General features: G+C 32.7%; 1 protein-coding gene across 1 annotated transcript in view; it reads right to left on the bottom strand.

The window, feature by feature from the left end:
- Positions 1-6,119: 6,119 nt before the first annotated feature.
- LOC140448316 (cytochrome P450 9e2-like) overlaps positions 6,120-23,123 on the bottom strand; it is a 30,064-nt gene continuing 13,060 nt past the window's right edge. The window contains exons 4-7 of the mRNA XM_072541408.1: positions 19,696-20,027; positions 11,111-11,264; positions 7,228-7,467; positions 6,120-6,621 (exon numbers count right to left, since the gene is read on the bottom strand). Of these exons, the coding sequence (XP_072397509.1) occupies positions 6,185-6,621; positions 7,228-7,467; positions 11,111-11,264; positions 19,696-20,027 (1,163 nt within the window). The 3' untranslated portion in view covers positions 6,120-6,184. The remainder of the gene's footprint in view (positions 6,622-7,227; positions 7,468-11,110; positions 11,265-19,695; positions 20,028-23,123) is intronic.

Raw genomic sequence — 23,123 nt, forward strand, 5'->3', positions numbered from 1 at the left:
TTGCCCGGCAGCACAAATCTAAGTTCAAGAAATACGTAGTTGACAAAATGGCGGAAAGGCGAAACATCACAGTCCTTAGACTTCCACCCTACCACTGCGAAATAAATCAAATTGAACTCATTTGGGCACAAATGAAAAGTCATGTGGCTAGAAAAAATACGTCATATAAAATACAAGCTGTACGTGAATTGTTATACGAGTCTTTATAACATATTACAGAACAAAACTGGAAAGATGCAGTAAGACATGTAATAGAAGAAGAACAAAAAATGTGGGATCTTGATAACATAATTGATGCGACCGTAGAGACAACCGCTAATTATTAACCCTCAAGACGACTCGGATTCCGAAGTTGATCCTATTTATTTTGAGTTTGAGTCGTTTTCTAATCGTAATTATATAAGGTAAGTAATAGTAGTTGTAATCGTAAGGTATTAAAGGGGAAAGGCGCAAAATGTCGCCTCTCAAAATGTTCAATGTGTTTTAAATGTATCCAGTTTTTTTTAAATCCTGAGAAAACTAAAAAGCATTTTTAAAAAATTTAAAGGCAGAATGAGATATTTATTAGAATAAATAAAAAGTTTCTTTTGCATGCAATATTTTCAATTAAAAATTATACTATATTTTCTCTTTTATTTTCACCCCTGTTACATAACATATTAAAATAAACATTGTAGAAGTTTTTAGGGACTTTCTGCCCTCAGTAATAATGTAATCTTTCATTCTGCGTTTAAATTTTTCAAAAATATTTATTAGTTTTCTCTAGATTCGACGACTTTTTTTTTCTAATGTACGTGCAAAATACCTTATCTATATAACAAATATCACCGGATCACCGAGCAATTTTTTTTTATTTAGTAATAAACAGAAAATACAAAATGGGACACATTTGTCCCAGCAATATTAAAAAAATGGATACAAATGTCCTACCAGTAACAAAAATACCAAAATAGATAAAAATGTGACTTGAACGAAAATAATAAATTTTTAACATTTAAGTGTGAAAGGATTGGAAACAGTCATTGTACAAGGGAAACTTCTTTTTCACACTTTCCGAGAAGTAAATAGGTACATGAATAACATCTACGACGAGATTTTCCTTGAAACGGCAAACGATCTCCTACGTTTACAAGATTTCATGATGCACTTGAAGGTCTGCCACTACAGCGTTTTCTAACAACACCTGCTCTTTGTCGACATGTGTTTATCAAATCGTCTGCTAGGTTTACTAGAAATTTAATAAACGGAACATTACGCTTATGAACTTCTTTGAATAGTATCCATGCATTTGAGGCTGATGTTAAGAGTAACTAGTAAAATGTTTTTTTCTAGCTAGATATTTGATCTGAAAGATCAACATCACCAATAAATGATGGTGCTTCAGGACAGGGCACGTTAATTTTGGTTCCGGCTTTCTTCAGATCCCATTTCGTCTTTAGTGACAGTTTTAAAGAACCAAAGCTTCTTTAGAATCTTTCTATATATGTTCGATAACACCCTGATCACTACATAATATTTGGCAATCCCCTTTTCTCATTTTTTTCTTTTCAAACTGTACAATTTTAAATTGAATGACCTGTCCCAACAGCAGCAGAATCTAAATTAGTTTCCTCTAATATTCCTTCCTTTCGCATCTTTTCCAAATCTTAATATCTTTCTTTATTAGTTTTAAAGCAAGGTATTGTTTTAGTGGGGAACGGCCTTTAACTGACCATTAACTCATCTATAATTTGAAAGTTACTGTCAGGTCTAGCTTTTGGAAGTGTATGTTTGAGACAAGACATAACTTCAGAAATGTAATATAATTTGTCTGAATTTTCTGGTTATTTAGGATAGTTGTAAAACACTGCGATGGCATTTCTGCCATCTGCCATCGGGACATGCTGAATCGGGACAGCTCTATGCTGAAGATAGTGTGTATAATCCAACCACCAAAGAAATGATAGTAAGCAGAGATGTACAAATTATGGATGGCATAAAAAAGTTTAAAGTGATTCATTTAGATTTAAAAGGTGAACATGAGGGAAAAGAAACTTTAGATTCAGTAGGGGAGCAAAACAAAGATAGTGTTGAGACTGAGACTAAAATAATGGTAATATTTTTAGTGACGAAGAATCTAGCTACTATGAGGAAGATAACTTAAGTGATAAAGACTTTGAAGAGCCCAACTTTCCTGAAACATTACAAGAAGTACACAGAAAGTCAGAAAGAGTAAGAAAAAGAAAAGTCTTGAAAATTGAAAAAAACTGAATGTATTACTTTATTTAGCGATAATCAAAGTGTATTAAATTAATCAGCAAACTCAATTAATCGTTAAAGAAATAAGTATATTGATATAAGATATCATTTTTTAAGAGACATAATATGTGACACAATTATTAATGCAAAATACAGTGATGAGTGTCTTACCACCCGGCTTTTTAACGTAAGAGATAGAAAACACAGTGTTCACACCTTGTGAAATAAAAAGAGATGAAACTCGTAGAGGTGGGAAATAATCGGTAGAAACCTATAATTAACATTATAAATCGATAGTCTCACACCTTTAGACGTTAGCTTTGAGCTAAATCACCTCGGTCATAATTATTATGTGTAACGTATGTGTGACGTATTTCTATTTTTTAATTTCACATAGTAAAAACTGATTGACCACAATAAAGCAAAAATGTGAATAAAATAATTTAATTAATAGTAATTGTTTAATCTAAAGTTTTAAATTATTAACCAAGAATAATTTCTATTATGATGTGAGGAGTTTTATACACTCTTGTCACGGAATAATCACTATCCTTCGTGGATTAGTGGTAATAATTCGACACAGACGTCGCAGACGATTAGAGTTCAAAACCCATATGTGGTTTTCTTTTTTTTTTTTCTTAATAATTTGAAATTATGCAGAGATCGTTTTGCTTTGAATTGTTAAACATTTATGTCAGTCGTTACTAGTATTAGAAGTGTTTAAAGTTAAACATAAATATCTTATTGAAAAAAAAAAGTATCGCCGTACTTTCGAAAATAAAGTAAAAATTCTTCAAAATTAAAAGAACGTTTAAAGAATGTTTAAATAAGTAAAAATTCTACAAAAATAAAAAAAATATTGTAAATAAACGTATTTACAATATGTTCAAATAAGCCTTCATTAGCAGCAAAACAATATCCCAAACTGTCACTGAAGAAATATAAAAGTTTGATGAATCAGAGTTCAAGTCACGATGTTCTCATGCAGGCGCTCAGGGTTCAAATCCCACATGAAGGTTTTACTTTTTTAAAAATTTGAAATTATGCAGATATTATATCGTTTTACTTTAAATCACTAGACATTTATTTCAGTTTTTATAGTAAAACATGAAAATCTTATTGAAAAACAATGTCGTACTTTCGAAAATAAAGTAATAATTCTTCAAACATAAAAGAACGTTCTAAATAAATGTACTTCCAAAAATATTTAAATAGGTAGAAATTCTATAAAAATAAAAAAAAATATTCTAATGAAATGTATTTACAATAAATGTTCGAATAAGCCTCCATTAGCATCAGGACAATAACCCAATCTATTATAAAAGTTTCGTCTAACATTAGTTAATGTTTCTGGACTAATACCTCTCATTGAATCAGACATCTTTTCTCTTAATTCTTGGAGAGAATTAGGCCTATCGTCTTCAATTCCATATAGCTCGGACTTGATATATCCCCACATAAAAAAATCACAAGGTGCAAGATCAGGTGATCTTGCAGGCCAAAAAATATCTCCGTGGCCACTAATCAATCGATTAGGAAAAGTCGCACTAAGATATTCACTGACGATGCGAGAATTATTTGCGGGACAACCATCGTGTTGAAACCATATGGAATCGAGAGGTATTGGTAAATTACGAAGGGCTGGGACAATTTGATTTTGCAGAAGTTCCAAGTATTTCCGCCCAGTCAACATACCGTCTATAAAAAATGGACCAATGACATGATTCCCTATTATGCCTCCCCAAACATTTACTTTTCGAGGACGCTGGGTACGAGCGACATAAATCTGACGAGGATTTCCTCGATACAAATACCGAGCATTCATTAAATTGTGACGGCCATGCAATGAAAACGTACATTCATCGGTGAACAGAACGTTACAAAACTCTAAAAAATGTTCATCTTGATGTGACATTTCCATTGCAGTTTGACAAAATTCTAAACGTCTATATTGATCCCCCTATTGTTCGTTGGATTTATGAAGTTTATAGGGACGGTATCCATGTCTTTTCAAAATTTTACCTACTCTAAATCTTGAAATTCCATATTGTTCTCCGAGACGAGATGTTGATTGGGTAGGATTTTGCTCAATACTTGCACAAATCAAAGTGTCCCTTAGTTCCAAATCTGGATTTACCTCCCCTCGTCTACGAACTCCTCTTGGAGTGAACACGGATCCATAAGTAAAAAAATTACGTATAATAGACTGAATTGTTGATCGTGCTGGAGCCGGCCTATTTGGAAACATATTTACAAATTGTTGTCTAATCATGTTGTCTGATAATCCATTCACATGCCAGACAACAATTTGTACTTTTCCTCGACCGTTAAAACCATTTTCACGAATTGTTTTTTCAATAAAAAGTTTCTGTTTACCGTGCAAAAACACTTCTCGGTATGTTATTATTATCCATTACAATGTTGTTAATTGTTTTGAAAATCATTACCTGTACAGAGGAATTGATATTAACACTGAGAATTTAGTGATGGATTTGGCATTAAACAGTCTTAACCGTATTATTTTGCAATCACAACTGAAGACTGTAAAACTGAAATTTAATTATTTTGTATTTCTATTTTTTAACATTGGAATAAGAATAAATTTTAAATAATGAGTTTTTCAAAACTTTTTACCTAATATGTATCATATTTTCTATTATTTTTTGATTGACTAAAACAAAAATTTTATCCTTGGTGTGAATTGAACCTCCAATCTTTTTGTCACTAGACCACGTCTCTAACTATTACTCCAATTCTACACACAATTGTTTTAGGATAGAACATACCTACCTTTAGTTTAATCAAATATTTAAATTAAGTTATTTTTATTATTAAATAAACTTAAAAATTTATAATTTAAAATCGCTAATAATTAATGTTTTTTACTATAATATATCTTAATTTATTCAATCATTTATTCTAACATCAGAAATTATTAAAATAAAATATTCTCGAGGTCATCCGTATAATTATGACTGAAGTGAAATAGCCACGTCAAGAACTAGCTTTATCTCATACTATCTCACAACTTAATCTGTCTTCTATCCTTTCCGCTATTTTGCCGGGTGGTAAGACACTCATCACTGTTTATGCCTACTGAAGTATTGAGATCAACTAAACATAATTTAAATATTAACGCCATGTGTCATTTACAGGAAGTTAAGATTGGTATAATGTATGATTCACATTCAATTTTAAACAAAATTCTGTATAGAAATCTTCTACTACCCTTAGTAATACATCTCTATTGGTGACGATATTTTCATCTTCGTCCTTTAATTTTGTTATTTCTTTTTTGCCATTGCGTTATTTTTTTCTTAGAATTCTGACGCTCTTGTTATCTTTAATTGTTTGTTGGATTTGTTCACTTTTATGCTTTCGGTTGTCCTTTCTAATTGATTTTTGTATTCATTTAATTATATCTTTAAGTCCATGGTGATCTTTGCTTTTATTACTTTGTATTTTTCTTCTCCCATTCATTAATTCTTGTGTTTGGGGACTTACTCTTCTTTTAGCAATGTATATTTTTCGTTATATGATTTGTTTTGGCAGTGTATCTTCTAGCTTTTCTATACAGTTGTCTATTATATTGTCATTCACAGTGTTGACATTTAGATCTGTATTTTTATGGCTTTTAAGAATGTTGTTGATGTGTTCTTCAAATGCATTTATATTATCAGGCTCTGTCCAGGTAAGTGTAGGCTTATTTTTGATCATGCGGTATCTCTCTGTGCCATCCAAACTGGTTTAAACCGTTAACATATTTAACAGTTTAATGCAGTAAGGTATCTGCAATTTACATGAGCACCTCGTCAGCACTATAGCTTTTTTTTGTGCTTCATTTTAGGGATATTGCATATAAAACTAAAACTGTAGGTAGGTATACATTTAATTTTAATAAATAAATATTGCATTCAAAATTGTAATATTATATAATCAACTTAATCTACTTCTGCACTCTTTTTAAATTTACCCAGAAATTATTAACATAAGCTAGACCAAACTGGTTTTTAGCAAGTTTTATAGGAATTTGAGTTTTAGCACATGGTGTTAGTTCAAAATTCGCTAAAAGGTAAATAAATACTACTTTAATTTCCAAACGACCAAATCTAAACCCTATACAACTCCTAGGCCCAACTCCAAATGGAAGGTAAGCACAAGGATTTATTTTATCTTTGTTTTCGTCATTGAACCGTTCTGGATCGAATTGTTCTGGATTAGAGTAAATATTAGGATCACGATGAAATGCGAAGGCGGGAAACCAGATCACCGAACCCTTCTGCAAGTGGATAGGCTTCTCGTCAGGATTTACTGGTGGAATCGTGTATGGCTTGGTGCAAACTCGGTCTACTGGAGCTGGGACTGTCCATTTTCGTAGTGTTTCTAAAAAAATTATAAAAATTACAAAAAAAAAGAGTAACTAAAGAGTAATATAAGGCGTCTTATATAAGATTTAAGAATATCTGGTCTTTTGAGAGCAAAAAACAAATATCATACCTAATAAATATATATAATAAAGCCCGGGGGAAAAGTAGTAAACTTTTTTGCATCTTTTTGGGGTCCCAAAATTAATATTCTAGGCAAAATTCAGCTTGTTCGTATGATTTTTAGAGGTTCAGTGGCATTTTCATCCCTGACGACTGAAGTCATGTATATAACATTCATTGACGTGCTGAATAGCCAACATTTTTAACGAAGTTAGTCTAAAACGTTATACAAAATTTTTTATCAACCATCTACTTCCAGTTTTTTCAAAGTTAACTAATTAGTTAACTAGTTTCCCTCACTTAAAAAACGTTTCTTGGCTTATTTCAGATGCCCCTAGAGATGCTCTGAGAGCGAAAGTACTTGGGCAGGATTTAATAAAAAACTGTGTGCTGGATATCTGCCTTTTATTTGTAAAGTTCATATATTCGAGCATTCAACCATATATTATTTTATTTATTGGTTTACCTGGAATATCAAAAATAAATCATGTAAAAAACCTACCCGATAAAACCATATCCATATATTTCATATTGCCAACTTCCTCGTATGTCACTTTTCCGTTGCATTTTTTAAGTGTTTCTTCTACTTCTGCCCTAAGCCTTTTTTGTATATCCGGATTCAGTGCCAACTCATAACCCATAAAACACATAGTTGTAGAAACTGAATCAAAACCAGCCAAATAGTATAGCATTGCTTGCGCAGCTATATCAATGTTACTTAATTTTTGAATAGCAGTTTTTCCTAAAATAAAGATACCAATTAGTACGAACAATAAGTTTTGGTATATAAGTTGGTAGTTTTCAAAAATATAATAAGGAACATGCGCTAGACTTAAAGTAAATTTAAATTATTATTAGAATCTCAGGACATCAGTACCATTATATTTCATTGGATCGCAGTAGCAATAGATAAAACTATTTCTTTTGATTTATCTGTTTAAAAATAAGTTATTATTCTAATAGCAAATAATTTTGAGTTTTAGAAATTGAATAGGAAAATATATACTATTTTGAGGTTATTTTGAAATGATTTTCAAAAATTATAACATTTATTCTCAATATCTGTTTTAATCTTCTTCTTTTTTTCTTCTTTTTATGCAGACATGACTCGGTCTGTTTTTCACTGTGCCTTCAGTAAGTTTTCGTTGCATCATTTTCTTGGTCTTCCTACTGATCGTCTTCCTATTGGGAAACCGTCTCTCGCTGTCTTTACTATTCTATTTGTTGTCATTCAGCTTATATGATCGTTCCATTCTATTCTTCTATTTCTTACTCAGTCCTTGATGTTCTTCACCTCACATCTATGTCGTGTATTTCTAGCTCTGTCCCATAGTGTCTTACAATCAATTTTTCTGAGAGTTTTTATCTCTGCTGTTTCTAACATTCTCTTGGTCGTCTCTGTGTCAGGTCGTGTTTCTGCCGCCTATGTCATTATTGGTCTGATGGCTATTTTGTAAATTCTGTCTTTTATTTATTTTCTAATATTTTTATTTCTCCATATTGTTTCATTCAGGCAACATGTGACTTTGTTTGCTCTATTTACTACATAGTCCACTTTTGTTTTGAGCTTTCCGTAGTTAGATAGTGTAATGCCTACATATTTAAACTCCATTACTTGTTCTATTATCTGAACTTTCAGCTCCAATCTACATCTTAGTAAATTTACTGTTATAATCATGCATTTTGTCTTTTTTGGGGAAATTATTATGTTAAATTTTCAGATATATATATATATATATATATATATATATATATATATATATATATATACATATATATATATATATATATATATATATATATACATATATATATATATATATATATATATATATATATATATATATATATATATATATATACACTCAGGTGCAAAAAAATCGATCCATGGGTATTATTTGCTAAAAAAAGAAAACGTTTGAAGGTATTAGTTTTAAGGTATATATATCAGGTATATATGTAAAAGTATATGTTAGATTAAAATAATTTTTACAGATTTTTCAAAAAAATCATTTATTTATAGAGACATACGCCAAAACTCAAAAATACAAGAATATTTAAAACTTTTTGAAATTAAGAAAAGCATTGATAATAAATATTTATCTAGTGTTTCCCCCTTACAACAGCCTGTACACGTCTAGGCATTGAGGTAATTAATTTCTGGATATCAAATTGATCCAATTGGTCCCATACTTCTTGAAGAGCCGCTGTAAGTTCAGCCAAGTTGTTTGGACGGGGTACTCGTGCTCGATGGGATTCAGATCGGGACTGCAAGCTGGCCAGTTCATACGGACAATTCCCACCTCCTCTATATCTTGGTTGACGACTCTAGCACGGTGAGGACGCGCGTTGTCGTCCATAAAAATAAAATTAGGTCTAATGAAAGGAGCGAAAGGTAGCACATGCTGATCTAAAATACTTGTTTTGTATCTTGCAGCAGTCATAGAACCTCTATCTACAATAGCTAAATCAGTATGGGCTTCTGAACTGATACCAGCCCAAACCATAACAGAGTCCCCCCAATAACTTATTCTTTCCGCAATATTAAATTGAAAATATCGCTCTCCGTGTCTTCTCCAAATCCTTTCTCGGCCGTCTGGTGACCTTAGACAAAATCTGGACTCATCTGAGAACAATACATTGCTCCAATCTGCATCACTCCAGTTTTCATGTTCTCTTGCAAAAGCAAGGCAAGCTCTGCGATGTTCTATGGATAGTATTGGAGATAGAGCTGGCCTTCTGGATAATAAATTACCTTCTACAACTCGTCGACGAACTGTCCATCTGCTTACATCCACATTTCTTACTCCGCTCAGACGATTTGCCAGTTCAACTGAAGTTAGATGCCGATTTCTCAAACATGATGAGACCAGAAATCGATCATCTCTTTCGGATGTTACCCGTCTACGACCTGATCCTGGTCATCTTGTAAAGTTACCGGTGTCGCTAAAACGCCGAACTGCTCTTTGAACCGAAGATCGACTAACACCCAACATTTCAGCTGCATAATATTGGCTACGATCATCTTGAACTAAAGTCACCGCCCTTGCAGCATCTGTCGGAGTTAGAGATATTTACTATATAAATATAACACGTTTTAAAAATAAAATCACTACACTAGTATGGTTGTTGAATTAAAAATAACATTCAATAAATATCTACTTGCTTCAGACACTTTTTGACAAAAACCTGAAATACCAATTTGTTTTAAGAAATATAAAAATCAATATTAAAAATATTATTTTATTTCTCGTATACGAGGGTACACCTAAATTTACATACTTAATTTAATGTCTCTAAAATTATACAACTTCAGATAAATTAGGAATGGATCGATTTTTTTGCACCTAAGTGTACTCAGTTTGCTGTTTGCACTCTCATTTCTCGTTCCATAAGACTTAGCGACAACAATCATAGCTCATCCGAAATTAATTCAATAAGGCAAATACTCTTACAAAACGGCTACCACAAAACCCAAATCAAATAAGAGCATTCAAAAACATCTAAACCCCATTACATCCAAAAAAGAAACCTTACCGCCGGATCAACCCAAACTCTTTCTACCTTTTATTAAAGGTGTTACTGACAAGATCAGTAAAACTCTTCTTCCTCTAAATACCAAAACCATCTTCACTACTCACTCCAAGTTGTCCAATCTCGTCAGATCCGTAAAAGACCAAATCCTTAATGAAGACCATGGTGTCTACGAGATACCTTGTTCCAGTTGCCCACGTACATACATCGGACAGACAAACCGACGAATCCATAGCCGTATTTACGAACATTCTATATCTGTCAAAAATTGCGATACTACTTCAGCCCTAGCCCAACATCATATTTAAACAAGCCACAAAATAGATTTCGAAAAAGCAAAAATCTATATATATATATATATATATATATATATATATATATATATATATATATATATATGTTCGGATAAATTTCCGCGGTCAGATGAATGAAAATTACTTAGTTCTCGGGAAGAACCGTGTTGAGAATTTATTACTCGACGTTTCGGCACCCATTTTGGAGCCATTATCAAGAGTGATACGGTTCGGTTCGAGTTCGGGGTCTCAATCTGCCTACTCCCCTCACTCGAGACGTACCAGTATCGTGTTCTGTATTGCAAGAACTGTCTCTCGGCACTGAGGTCTCAATCTGCCTACTCCTCGTCACTCGACACTGAGGAGTAGGCAGATTGAGACCTCATATATATTACTTTATTACTATATACATATTACTTGTCCGAAAAAAGTTTATCATTTGAGAAGGAGAAATTTTAACTTCAATATTTCTCATCGCTTCCTACTTGTATAAACAGCATATATCCGATAATAGCTTTAGAAAAGTCTAGATAATTTTTGTACGGCAATAGCTCTTACCTGCCTTCTGAGCCATTTCTTTCCTTGCTTCCAGCAGTAAGTGAATCATGTCAGGACGTACTATTTGTTTTTCTTCTCGTGTTTTGATTGTTTCGTCCATAGCACCGAAGAAAAATTGTCGAACGTATCTATCAAAGAGAGGTACACGTAAGAACTGTAAAAAAATTAACATTAAAAGTTATTTGATATTTTATATATATATATATATATATATATATATATATATATATATATATATATATATATATATAAATATATATATATATATATATATATATTGTTATGATGTGTTTTTTGTTTGAATGATGAGCAATGAGTATTTTTAATAATATAGGGTTTTTATCGCGGTTCTCAAAGAATTAGTTTGTAAGTACTTTTTTAAATTATCTTTATTATAACTATTATGAAACACACATATATATCTAACCTAGCCAATGTAAATTTAAAATAAACTATCTTTAAATTGATATTCTTATAAAACTAATTAAATTCTATAGACAATGTAAAATTTAAACAAACTATCTTCAAAATTGAAATTGTTATGACATTAACTAAATTATATTAACAAAATTTTGTACCTTTCTTTCACTGAATGCCTAAATGAACTGTTTTCCACTATATAGATTCTAATCACCACTGAATGTCTTCGTACTTCAGTTATCCTTGTTTTTTGTGAAATTACTTTTTCCAATTATCAGCTTCTACCAATTTAAGATATAGTTTTCTTCACCAGCATTTATACACCACCAACCAAACCAGCAAACACCATTTATATTTATTCTTCTTTTCAATATACCAATATCCAATTATTATAAGTTGATTTATACTAATCTCCAATCATAATATAATTTTAATTCCTTCCAATGTCCATCCAATATTCTTCTAATATACTTTTATAATCTTCAATAATTATTTGTGTATAATTATAAATGTGCATTAAATATATGCATAATTTTTAATCTTCATTTAACTCACTATATTAAACAATTGGACTATCTCCAACTAACTTTCATATTTCTTATTAAACTGCTTGACTGACTTACTAAAACTGTGAACAATTGACTTCACTAACTAATCTACTAACTTTCATAATAAACTGCTTGACTTCTGACTAAAAACTGCCATCTTGAATCCAAATCACGGGTATTTATATCCTTTTGGATATTCCAGAATCATCTGGCAAGAGATCATGTTCCAATTTGTTCCATTACTTCTATATAGATGTTCTCGAAAAAATATCTGTTCCATCCACCGACATAATCATTATTCCAGAATGTTCGACCGTAAACAATGGTCACACTCTGCACTCTGGAGAATTCGTTAATGTTCCATTGATAATTTTGTTGACATTTAGGCTTTTCAGATCAGAATAAACATTCAAATTAGTAACTAACACTCTAATTTAATAAAATACACATTTCAAACAATATATTATTATAACCCCACTTTATATTCCCTATAATTCTTAATTTCTATCTGTCAATTACTTACTGTATAGTTGGTTGCCTAGGCACATGGCTCACTTAAATCTATTTACAACATTAAAATACAACTTTTTACAATTATTATATGCTAATTTCTTAAAATGCCCTCACATAAATATATTTTTATAAAATTCTCTAGTATATAACTTATTTAAAATAATCAAATACTTTTTTATATCTAATATTATGTAGTATATAACTTATAAATTATTTTCTATAAACCCTAATCGTATCAATATATATATATATATATATATATATATATATATATATATATAATATATATATATATATATATATATATATATATATATATATATATATATATGTATATATATATATATATATATGTATATATATATATATATATATATATATATATATATATATATATATATATATATTGTGATGATGTATTATTTGTGAATGATATTTTAATGAGCAATGAGTTTTTTAATAATATATTATATAAATATCTATATTTATATAATATAGTCAAACGGCACTGAGGTCTCAATCCGCCTGTTCCTCGTGACTCGACACTGAGATTTCACTGAGAGGTCTAATTAGTTGAATAAACATGTTAAAGAAGTTTATGTTTAAAAATCCAGGAATACATCCCAAACACATGGCAGGAACCGATGGATGGCATTTCGAACATTCGATTTAAAATAATTATTATGCATAATTTGGTTACTTTAAAGTACATTATTAATTAAATCATTAGTTGTAATTTAGTTGAATTTAAATTAAAACAAAATTGTTTTTGTACCCTTAAAAAATATTTTAGTTAAAAATGTAATGTCGTTAAATAGAGAATTAAATTCTCGTTTAAATGAGGTATCGCATTTTACCGATTTCTATTTAAAAAAATTAACGGTTACGTCACTACACCTACACCAGTGACATCATTTCTACTCCATGTACGTTATAACATGGGTATTTTATAACAAAAACCGACCTGTAATATTCCATAATATTCCATAATATTATATAATATTCCATAATTTAGCCGTTCACTGTATATACACTCACCGGTATGAAAAACGGGCACCCTTAAATTTTTTGACGCAATTCCCTACTCTTTTAATTTTTTTTTTCGCTTCTTTAGCTTTTCAGATATCTTTGAATACAGAAATTGATGAATCTATTGATGCTCTTGTTCAGGACGGAAAAAGTTTACGTAGCTAATAGATATGGAGTTTCACGTAGTACAGTACAACGTGTATTTGCTCGTTTTATAGAGACAAGAGCTTACACTCGGCGTCCTTGAAGAGTTCTCCAGAGAAGAAATACTCATTGCGACAACCGTTTTATATAGTATCTTCATTACTAAGAAATCGCCATTTAACTTCTATAGAGGTTAGAAATAGTCTTTTACATGACAAAACATAAATGTTAGTGCACAAACCGTTAGATGACGGTAACTAAGGCTAATCTGAATACTCGAAGATTAGCTGCAGGATCCAAACTTTCCAAGGACCATCGTGCATCGAGGATCGCGATTGAAATGCAGGTGACTGAAGAAATGTGATGTTTACCGATCCGATGTGAAGTCGTGTTTATCTATGTTTACGGATGGCCATGAAAGTGTCTGGAGAAGAGATGGTGAACGATATGCCGAGTGCATTTTGTTTTTAGGCTGGTTCAGTTATGGTGTGGGCTGGTATATCTTTGGAGGCACATAGAGAATTGTACGTTCTCCCTAGGAGATCTATAACCGCTACAAAATTATGTTGTTTGATATGCGCCATTTATTGGAGAAAACTTCACACTGATGCACGACAATGCACGCCTTTATACCACCCGCATTTTCAGAGAATGCTTAAATGAAGTTAATGTTATGTATATGGCTTCTATGACTATAATGTATAAGTCCATCATTACTCCATCCAATTGTCGAGAAGATGAGTAAGCATATTCTTAAGTAAAAAATAAATTATATCAGGTGTATCTTTACAGTATATTTACAGTAATTGATGTTTTATGGGCTTTAAAGTCTTTTGCTTTCTGTGGATTGAATTATAATTATGGAACACTATAATATATATATTACTATAATATTATTAACTTTTTGACAAAGTCAGGCCATGGAGATGGAGTGTATTAGTTTCTACATTATGAGATTGTGTACACTCTCTTCTTCTTGCTATAGCATGCTGGACCAGCTATATTGCCTGTAGTCAGTACCCCGATGTATGAGCGGGAACACAAGGTGTACTAATACTCATACTCTCATGAAACGCATCTGGCGCTGCATGAGAACCTTCACATTTTACTCTCCTTCAACTAGTCTTGAGTAAAATGTCTTTTATCTTTCCTATCGGCCTCTCTTGGCGAACTCTTGTTTTTCCGACCCCGATTGACTATTAGGTTTTCGAGGGCGGACGGGTCATTATTCTCTTTCCTTACTCTAAACTATTTTCTACCACGCAGAAGGAAGTGGGGCCCCACTGCGTTACTTTGCCCCAAGAACTATCATGAAAGATGACTTCTAAACATATCAGTATGCCGAGCGATCCAACTAGCAATTGGCGCCAATCAGCGTCCGGGGCTGATGGTGTGAAATGGGCTACCGGCCATGATGTTGTGAGAAACCAGGCACGCCATGGAAACTCTGAGTCTGGAATAAACATAAAAATATGGAGCACACTTAAAATTGGTACGTGGAATGTTCGAGGATTGCTGGAACCCAGAAAATTGGATGTAGTGGAAGACGAGATACACAATTATGCCATTGTAGGTCTATCTGAAACCCACTGGAAGGATAAAGGACAATATACGTCAAAAAATGGCAATGATATTTATTTCTCCGGCAATGATAAAGAATCTCGGAATGGCGTAGCAGTGATAGTAAATAATGCCATTAAAACCTCCGTAAAAGAATACATAACCGTCAGCGATCGGATAATTGTTGTCAGAATGAATGCCAGTGCAGTTAATCTTAATGTAGTACAAATATATGCCCCAACAAGCGAAGCTCACCAAATAGAGAAATCACAGCAGTCGTAGGCGATTTCAACGCTAAAATTGGTGTAACTACAGAAGATCATTACTTGCGAGAGACCGTCGGATTATATGGACTTGGCCAAAGAAATGACAGAGGAGAACGCTTGCTACACTTTTGTATAGACAACAACCGGTTTATTACTAATACAGACTTTCAACATCACCCAAGACGACTATACACTTGGATATCACCAGGAAATAGATACAGAAATCAGATAGATTTTATACTGGTAAAAACCCGTTGGAGGAGCGCTGTTAAGGATGTTAAGACCTATCCAGGAAAAGATTGTAATAGCGACCATCAATTTTTATCAGCTGAATTCCGCATGAAGTTAAGAAACAGTCCAAAAACAGGAAATACAACAACTAAATGGCATCTAAGATATAACGATGCATACAAAAAAGCCGCAACGCAAAAGCTATGTGACCTCAAACAATCATTAAATCCAGAAGAGTCCTCAAATAGCATATGGACAAAAACAAAATCCATATTGCATAATGCTGCGAAAAACATTAAGAGTGATAGAGAAGAAAGAAGGAAACAATGGATAACAGACTCCACGTAGACTAAAATACAGGAGAGGAAGTGCTTAAAAGCCACAGGACTGAACAGTTAAAGTGATAAAGAGGCCTATAAAGCGCTGAACGGTCAAATAAAACGACTCTGCAAAAAGGACAAGAACACACACTTGAACAAAATCTGCATGGAAATAGAAGGGCATAAAACCAAAACTGAGACCAGAGACATATTTAAAAAAATAAAGCAGATAACACGTTCCTTTACACCAAACTACCTTGCTATCAAAGATGATAACGGAACTCTACTCACTTCTAAAAAAGATATTTTACACAGATGGAAAGAATACTGTGGACGACTGATGATGGAGGAAAGCACAGACGCCCCATCACAACAAAAAGATGCCAGTTTGGCGACGGAACCTGACGTACTCAGAAGTGAAGTTGAAGTAGCAATTATGAGGCAAAAAAGTCAGAAAGCTGCCGGTCCAGATAACATACCTATTGAAATAATTTGGGCCCTAGATGACGTTGGAGTGGATATAATACATTAAATTTGTCAAAGAATGTGGGAGACAGGTAAATGGCCTGAGGACTGGACACAATCACTATATATTCCCATACATAAAAAGGGAGCGAAAGATTTGTGTAGCAACTATCGCACAATTGCTCTAATTGCGCATTGCAGTAAGATACTCTTACACATAATTCTCGAGAGGATAAAGCCCTTTTTACTACCTAACATTGCGGAGGAACAAGCAGGTTTCGTCCCCGGACGTGGTACTACAGAACAAATTTTAAACGTACGGCAGATTGTAGAAAAATCCAGAAAATTTAACATCACAAAATATTTGTGCTTCATAGATTATAGTAAAGCTTTCGATTTGGTCAACTGGAGTAAAATGTGGCAGGTTTTGTCTGAAATGGGAGTCCCCAATCATCTGATACTGCTAATTAAAAGCCTGCACAATAACAATTATGCCAGAGTTAGAATAAATGGGGAACTAACCGATAGTTTCAGGGTCACAAAGGGCGTGAGACAAGGCTGCATACTAAGCCCAATTCTATTAACATTTATGGTGAATGGATAATGCGGAAAGCTACTGAGGACTGGAACGGTGGCATCACCATTGGCGGGAAGAAGATTTGCAACTTGAGATATGCAGATGATACTACTATCCTCGCTAGTTCTGAAGCTGAATTGATTCACCTGCTACAATGGATAGAAGACGTAAGCTTAACGATGGGCCTTAAAATAAACAGAGATAAAACGAGAATCATGATAATTGACAGAGCTAACAACAATCAAAATCATCTGGTCATGATAAACAATATCGCTGTTGTAGATAAATTTGTGTACCTGGGCTCATTAATAACCAACATAGGAGGCTGTACTGAAGAAATAAAGCGGCGGTCAGCAATCGCAAAAAGCGCTATGAAAAAATTAACAAAAATTTGGAAAAGCCATAAAATAACTACCGACACAAAAATGAGACTAGTAACAAGTCCAGTTTTTCCAGTTTTTACTTATGTATCGGAATGCTGGACCCTTACTGAGAAAGACAAAAAGAACATAGATGTATTTGAGATGTACTGCTGGAGACGAATGCTGAGAATACCATGGGTGGCCCGAAGAACAAATGAATCCATACTGGACCAGCTAAACATAAAGAAAAGACTAAGAACACAAATATCAGAACAAATAATAAGCTATTTTGGACATGTCCTTCGAAGAAATGGTCTTGAAAAACTTACCATCCAGGGAAAAGTAGAAGGCAAAAGAAATAGAGGTAGATCTCCCACACGATACACGGACCATATTGTTGCTACCATTGGCGCTCCATTGTCAGAATGTGCTAGAATGGCAGAAGATAGAAACACGTGGAGGAACATTGGGAAATTTAGCTAATAGCTTCATGATATCACGATACCTGCATCAGGTTAACGACTAAGAAGAAGATATGGTTTGGCCAGCGTACAGTCACGATTTAAATCCTATCAAGCATGTTTGGAACAGGCTTCGTAGAAATATTTGAAGCCGCGTACTTACTCTTATCACCTTAGGTCTGCTCAAAGTCGCTCTTTTAGAGGAATGGATGCAATTCCAGAGAACTAAGTTTTAAACTGAATTAACAGTACGCCAGAAGAATAAATGCTATTATACAGGCTCGTGGAGGTAATAGGAAGTATTAATTAAATCGAGAATAACTTGTATTCGTTTTCTTGTTATTTTTTTTATACTAAAATTAATTGAATAGGTGTCAATTTCTTTTATTCTACTTTTTTGGTATTCATTTGTGAGTTTTTGTTGTCCTCTTTTAATAAAAGTTTAGTTGAAAATGCAATCGAAAACAGAGAAAAATATAAGAAATCAAGAAAAGCATTAATCATTGGGAAGAAGCAAGTCGTGGCTCTAGCAAACGAAAACACCACAATTACAGACAAAAATAAAATAGTAGAACTCATTATTAAATGCTACATCGAACTTTACAAAGCCCCTGATGAAACACTTAAAAAAGTAGAATGAGTAAAATTGACAATTAGAGTAATGAAAAAAAGGAATATAGGTAAAGCAACTGGAATACATGGCATAACAGTTGAACTGCTTAAATACGCTGACCAAAAAGACCTGGAAAATCTTAGCAAGCATATTTACGAATAGCCCAAGATAAAAATGCATACCAGATCAACGGAATACAGCAAACATAATTCCACTTTATAAGAAAGATTGCAAAGAGGATATCAAAAACTACATATCTATAAATCTACTACCATTCATATACAAGATATTCACAAAGATCATCAACAGCAGATTAACAAACGCATTAGATGCTGCACAGCTAAGAGAGCAAGCTGGCTTCAGAAGTGGATTTAGTACCCTAAATCATATTCAAACGCTTCGAGAACTAATGAGTAGAGCCAAAGAATGTCAAATACCGGTGGTATTAACCTTCATAGATTTGGAGAAGGCTTTCGATTCTATATATCCCAAGGCAGCAATAGAAGCTTCGACCAACCAAGGCATTGACAAACCGTAGGTAGAGACTTTAGCAAAACATACACAGACAAGCAAAAGCTAAGGTAAAAATTTATGAAAATACTCCAGAATTTCTCACGATTAGAGGCGTCCGCCATCTAATACTTACAGACGACATCATTCTGATCGTTAATAATCTTGCAAAACTACAAGAACTTATAAGCGAGCTAAATGTAGCTAGCAATGAAGTTGGCCTAAAAGTGAAGTTGACAAGTATGTATACCAGAAAGAACGTGCTAAAGTGTTAGACGCACAACAAAAATAGCTTACTTGAGAAAGGCACTCTTCTGAAATAGCTGTAGTGACAATAAATTATAATAAAATTTGTGGAAGTGTTGAAAACAAAAGTTTTCATTGTTTTATTGATTGATTTAAAAACAACTCCTTAAATAAAAAACCAATCCGTTTAAAATTTTGTACACGTATATACAAACATATTTGTAATTTTATTTGTTTTACACATTCATAAAAGTAGTTTAGTCGCTAAAACTGAAACTAATATATTTTTATTTTACGTGTTATTAATGTCTTCCACTTACCGTACATAATTTTGGAAAAATCAAAGTAGCCAATAGTCTTACATTGACCCAAAATCCATTAAAATTAGTAGCCGTTTTTGCCGTTAAAAAGAATTCATTGTCAGGTTCTTCCAACGAATCCATTTTGATTCCAAAAGCTATCGAAGTAATAACATCGTTACAGTACCGCAGAAAAACATCCTTCATCTCAATTTCCATTGAATCTTGGTTCTTTTTTACAAAAAAATTGGCAAAAGTTTCACCGCATTCCGTTATTAAATGATACATTGTTTTAAGTTTGCTGGCGGTAAATGAAGGTGTGAGTACTGCCCGTAAGTCCTTCCATTTTTGTCCTACAAAAGATGTAAATTTACAAACAAAGTAATTTTATTAGTAATTATTTCTAGATAATGTATTTTTATAATGTAATTAATTCTCATTAATGTATATTTTTGGACCAATAAACGTGAATAAAAATAAATAAAAATTTTACAAACACACACATACATACACATATACATACAATATGATGCAAATCTATAAAATAAATTCATTATTTCAGAAAAGTTGATTGTTAAAAAAATCCTAAAACACACAAATTTTAATTTTTGAGTGCCCGTTACATACTATATATGTGTTGGACATTACGTCATCAGTGTTGACTTGAATAAGACACTTTATTTGAAAGGTACCCTAATCGCCTTTGCAACGATGTATCCTTCAAATATTTACTTCTACAGGATTAACCAAAAGTATTGGTTTTAACATAATTAACTTAAAATAAATCTTTAGTAAAATAAAATTAAATTATAAGAAATGTTGAAATTGACGACCTTCATCAATGATTCAATGAAAAAAACGGGCAGTAAATTATTTCATTTTTACACCACAAATCATTGGAAAAGAAAACAGACGAAAACGAAGCAGATCCCCACAACAAGAAATAGAAATAATACATAGGGAAAGGAGAACGGCCATAAAAACAATTAAAAATAAGAAAGCATTGGGACCTGGAAGCATCTCACCTGAGCTTATTACAAAATTACACCAGATGATACAATGGATATTTCAGAAAGCCATAAATGGAGAACAGCTCCCAAAGGAATGGACGGAGGCATATATGACATCTATAGGATGTCATATATGCCATCTATAGATGGCATATAGAAAGGAGATAGAAAACTATGCGAAAACTACAGAGGAATAAGCGTAATATCATCAATAGGAAGATTACATGGGAAGATACTGCGAGAAAAGATAGAGTAAGCGATAAAATGTAAAATCGGGGAGGATCAGGCAGGTTTCACGGCAGGAAGATCATGCATAGACCACATATACACACTGGAACAACTGTTGAAAAAGAAAAAAGCAAAAAATAGAGATATACAACGCGTATGACTCTGTACCAAGGTCAGAACTATGGGAGGCAATGTACAAATTAGAAATACAAACGGAACTCATAGAAGCTACAAAAGCTCTGTATAAAGAAAATAAAGTGTCCATTAAAATGGGAACAAGAATCATAGGAGACTTCATCACAACAAAAGGGCTCCTGTACTGTTGTTGCACATCTCCAACCCTATTCAAAATATACTTAGAGAAAGCCTTGACCCCATGGAAAAGAAAATGAGAAGGCAAGGGAGCACCGGCAACGAATACCTATATACGTTAAGCTTTGCAGACGATCAAGTAGTGATTGCACAAGACCAAAACGACCTCAGCTACATGATGAAGAAACTACAAGAAGAATATACCAAGGCTGGCCTAGATATTAACCTCGCGAAAACAGAGTACCTATCTACGTAAGTGAAGAAGACATACAAGATCTACAGATTGATGACAACGTAACAATCAAAGGAAAAGATAAATTCAAATACTTGGGGTTTATAATCACGAAAAAGGCAACAACAGAGGAAGAAATTACACAAAGATTAGGACAAACAAGAACAGCAATCCGACAACTTAACTCAGTATGGTGGGATAGACACGTAAATATGAAGACAAAAACACAGATTTATAAAACATTAGTGCGAAGTATTATGACATATGGGGCTGAAAATTGGACCATAAACAAGAAAAACAGCAGTAAGATAGGAGCAACAGAGATGGAATGCCTGCGAAGATGCTGCAGAGTAACAAGATTGGATAGGAGAAGTAATGACGAAATAAAGACGACCCCAAAAATCCTGGAGAAACGAAGTAGACGACGTCATGAGTAAGAGAGGCCTAAACGATGGAGAATGGAACAACAGGTAGAATCCCTGAATATATATATATATATATATATATATATATATATATATATATATATATATATATATATATATACAAACAGCACAGTTTATTAGGGTTGCAGTCAGAAAATTGGCCGAGATGATAATGAAACACTCTTATGACTTTTTGTCTAGCTTTCGGAATGGTTTTATTCCTTTTTCAAGGCACTGTAATAAGAAAAAAAATGTAAATATTTATAAAATATTGTAACATTTTTTTTATATAATTAAAATAATAATTATTTTTATTCCTTTTACCCCCGTGATGATACGCTCATGTTCGGTTTACCGTCTTCAAAATTTTATTGAATGCCTGGAATTTCCCTGCGTCCGAAAGGTTTTTAATCGTTTCCGTCTTAATCCGGAGTATGAAAGGAACTAATGCTTTTCGGTGAAGGAGGGTCTTTTATGATAGATTTGTAAATATTCCGAAGGCTCGTATAGTAATTTTTCTGTAAAGACCCAATCTAGGGATTTTATATATCATCACGTTTGTAGGTAGAAGGATACCGTTATGTTCAATGTTAGTTAGAACTTTTTACCTTCTCAGAAATACATACAACTTTTTGTGGTAGTTTGGTAAAATTTTAGAGGAACCAGGTTACTTCTCGGTGGGCACTCGTAGAGAAAACAAGTTACTTTTTGGTGGGACAGTCCTTGCGTAAGGACTAGATCTTACTGTATCTCTATTATCGTACCGTTCTCTGTGCATTTTTTTTATAAGTGTGTATATACTTGCTTATTTGAGTTTTTTTATCTTATACTATATTAGATTGAATATAGTTATAAAGTACCTTTAATGTTAATTAAATTCAGTGTTTAATACAAGTATAGTATTAACTTCAGTGACTTAATGCAGCAGTCGTCAGGAATTACCGTAAGTTAGCATAATCTTAGTTCTCCACTTATCTGGGCGAGTAATATGGTATAGTCTAATATCATTTTCCATTATCTGGACGTATCTAAAATTCATACATGTCTTCAAATGTAGTTGAGAGTAACTACTGAATTTTGCATTAAATTTAAAAAACAGTCAATATTTTGTTACGAACCAAATTCCATCAACTCAGTTTATCATTAAATAATAGTGCGAGATAGTTAATCGACTTAACCAAGTGCGGTTTGGTTAAATTTTTATGTTTTCACTTCAGTAACCTTTTTGTATTTTTCTAAATT

This window comes from Diabrotica undecimpunctata, chromosome 1 (assembly GCF_040954645.1).
Source record: "Diabrotica undecimpunctata isolate CICGRU chromosome 1, icDiaUnde3, whole genome shotgun sequence".
In the NCBI taxonomy this organism is placed as follows: domain Eukaryota; kingdom Metazoa; phylum Arthropoda; class Insecta; order Coleoptera; family Chrysomelidae; genus Diabrotica; species Diabrotica undecimpunctata.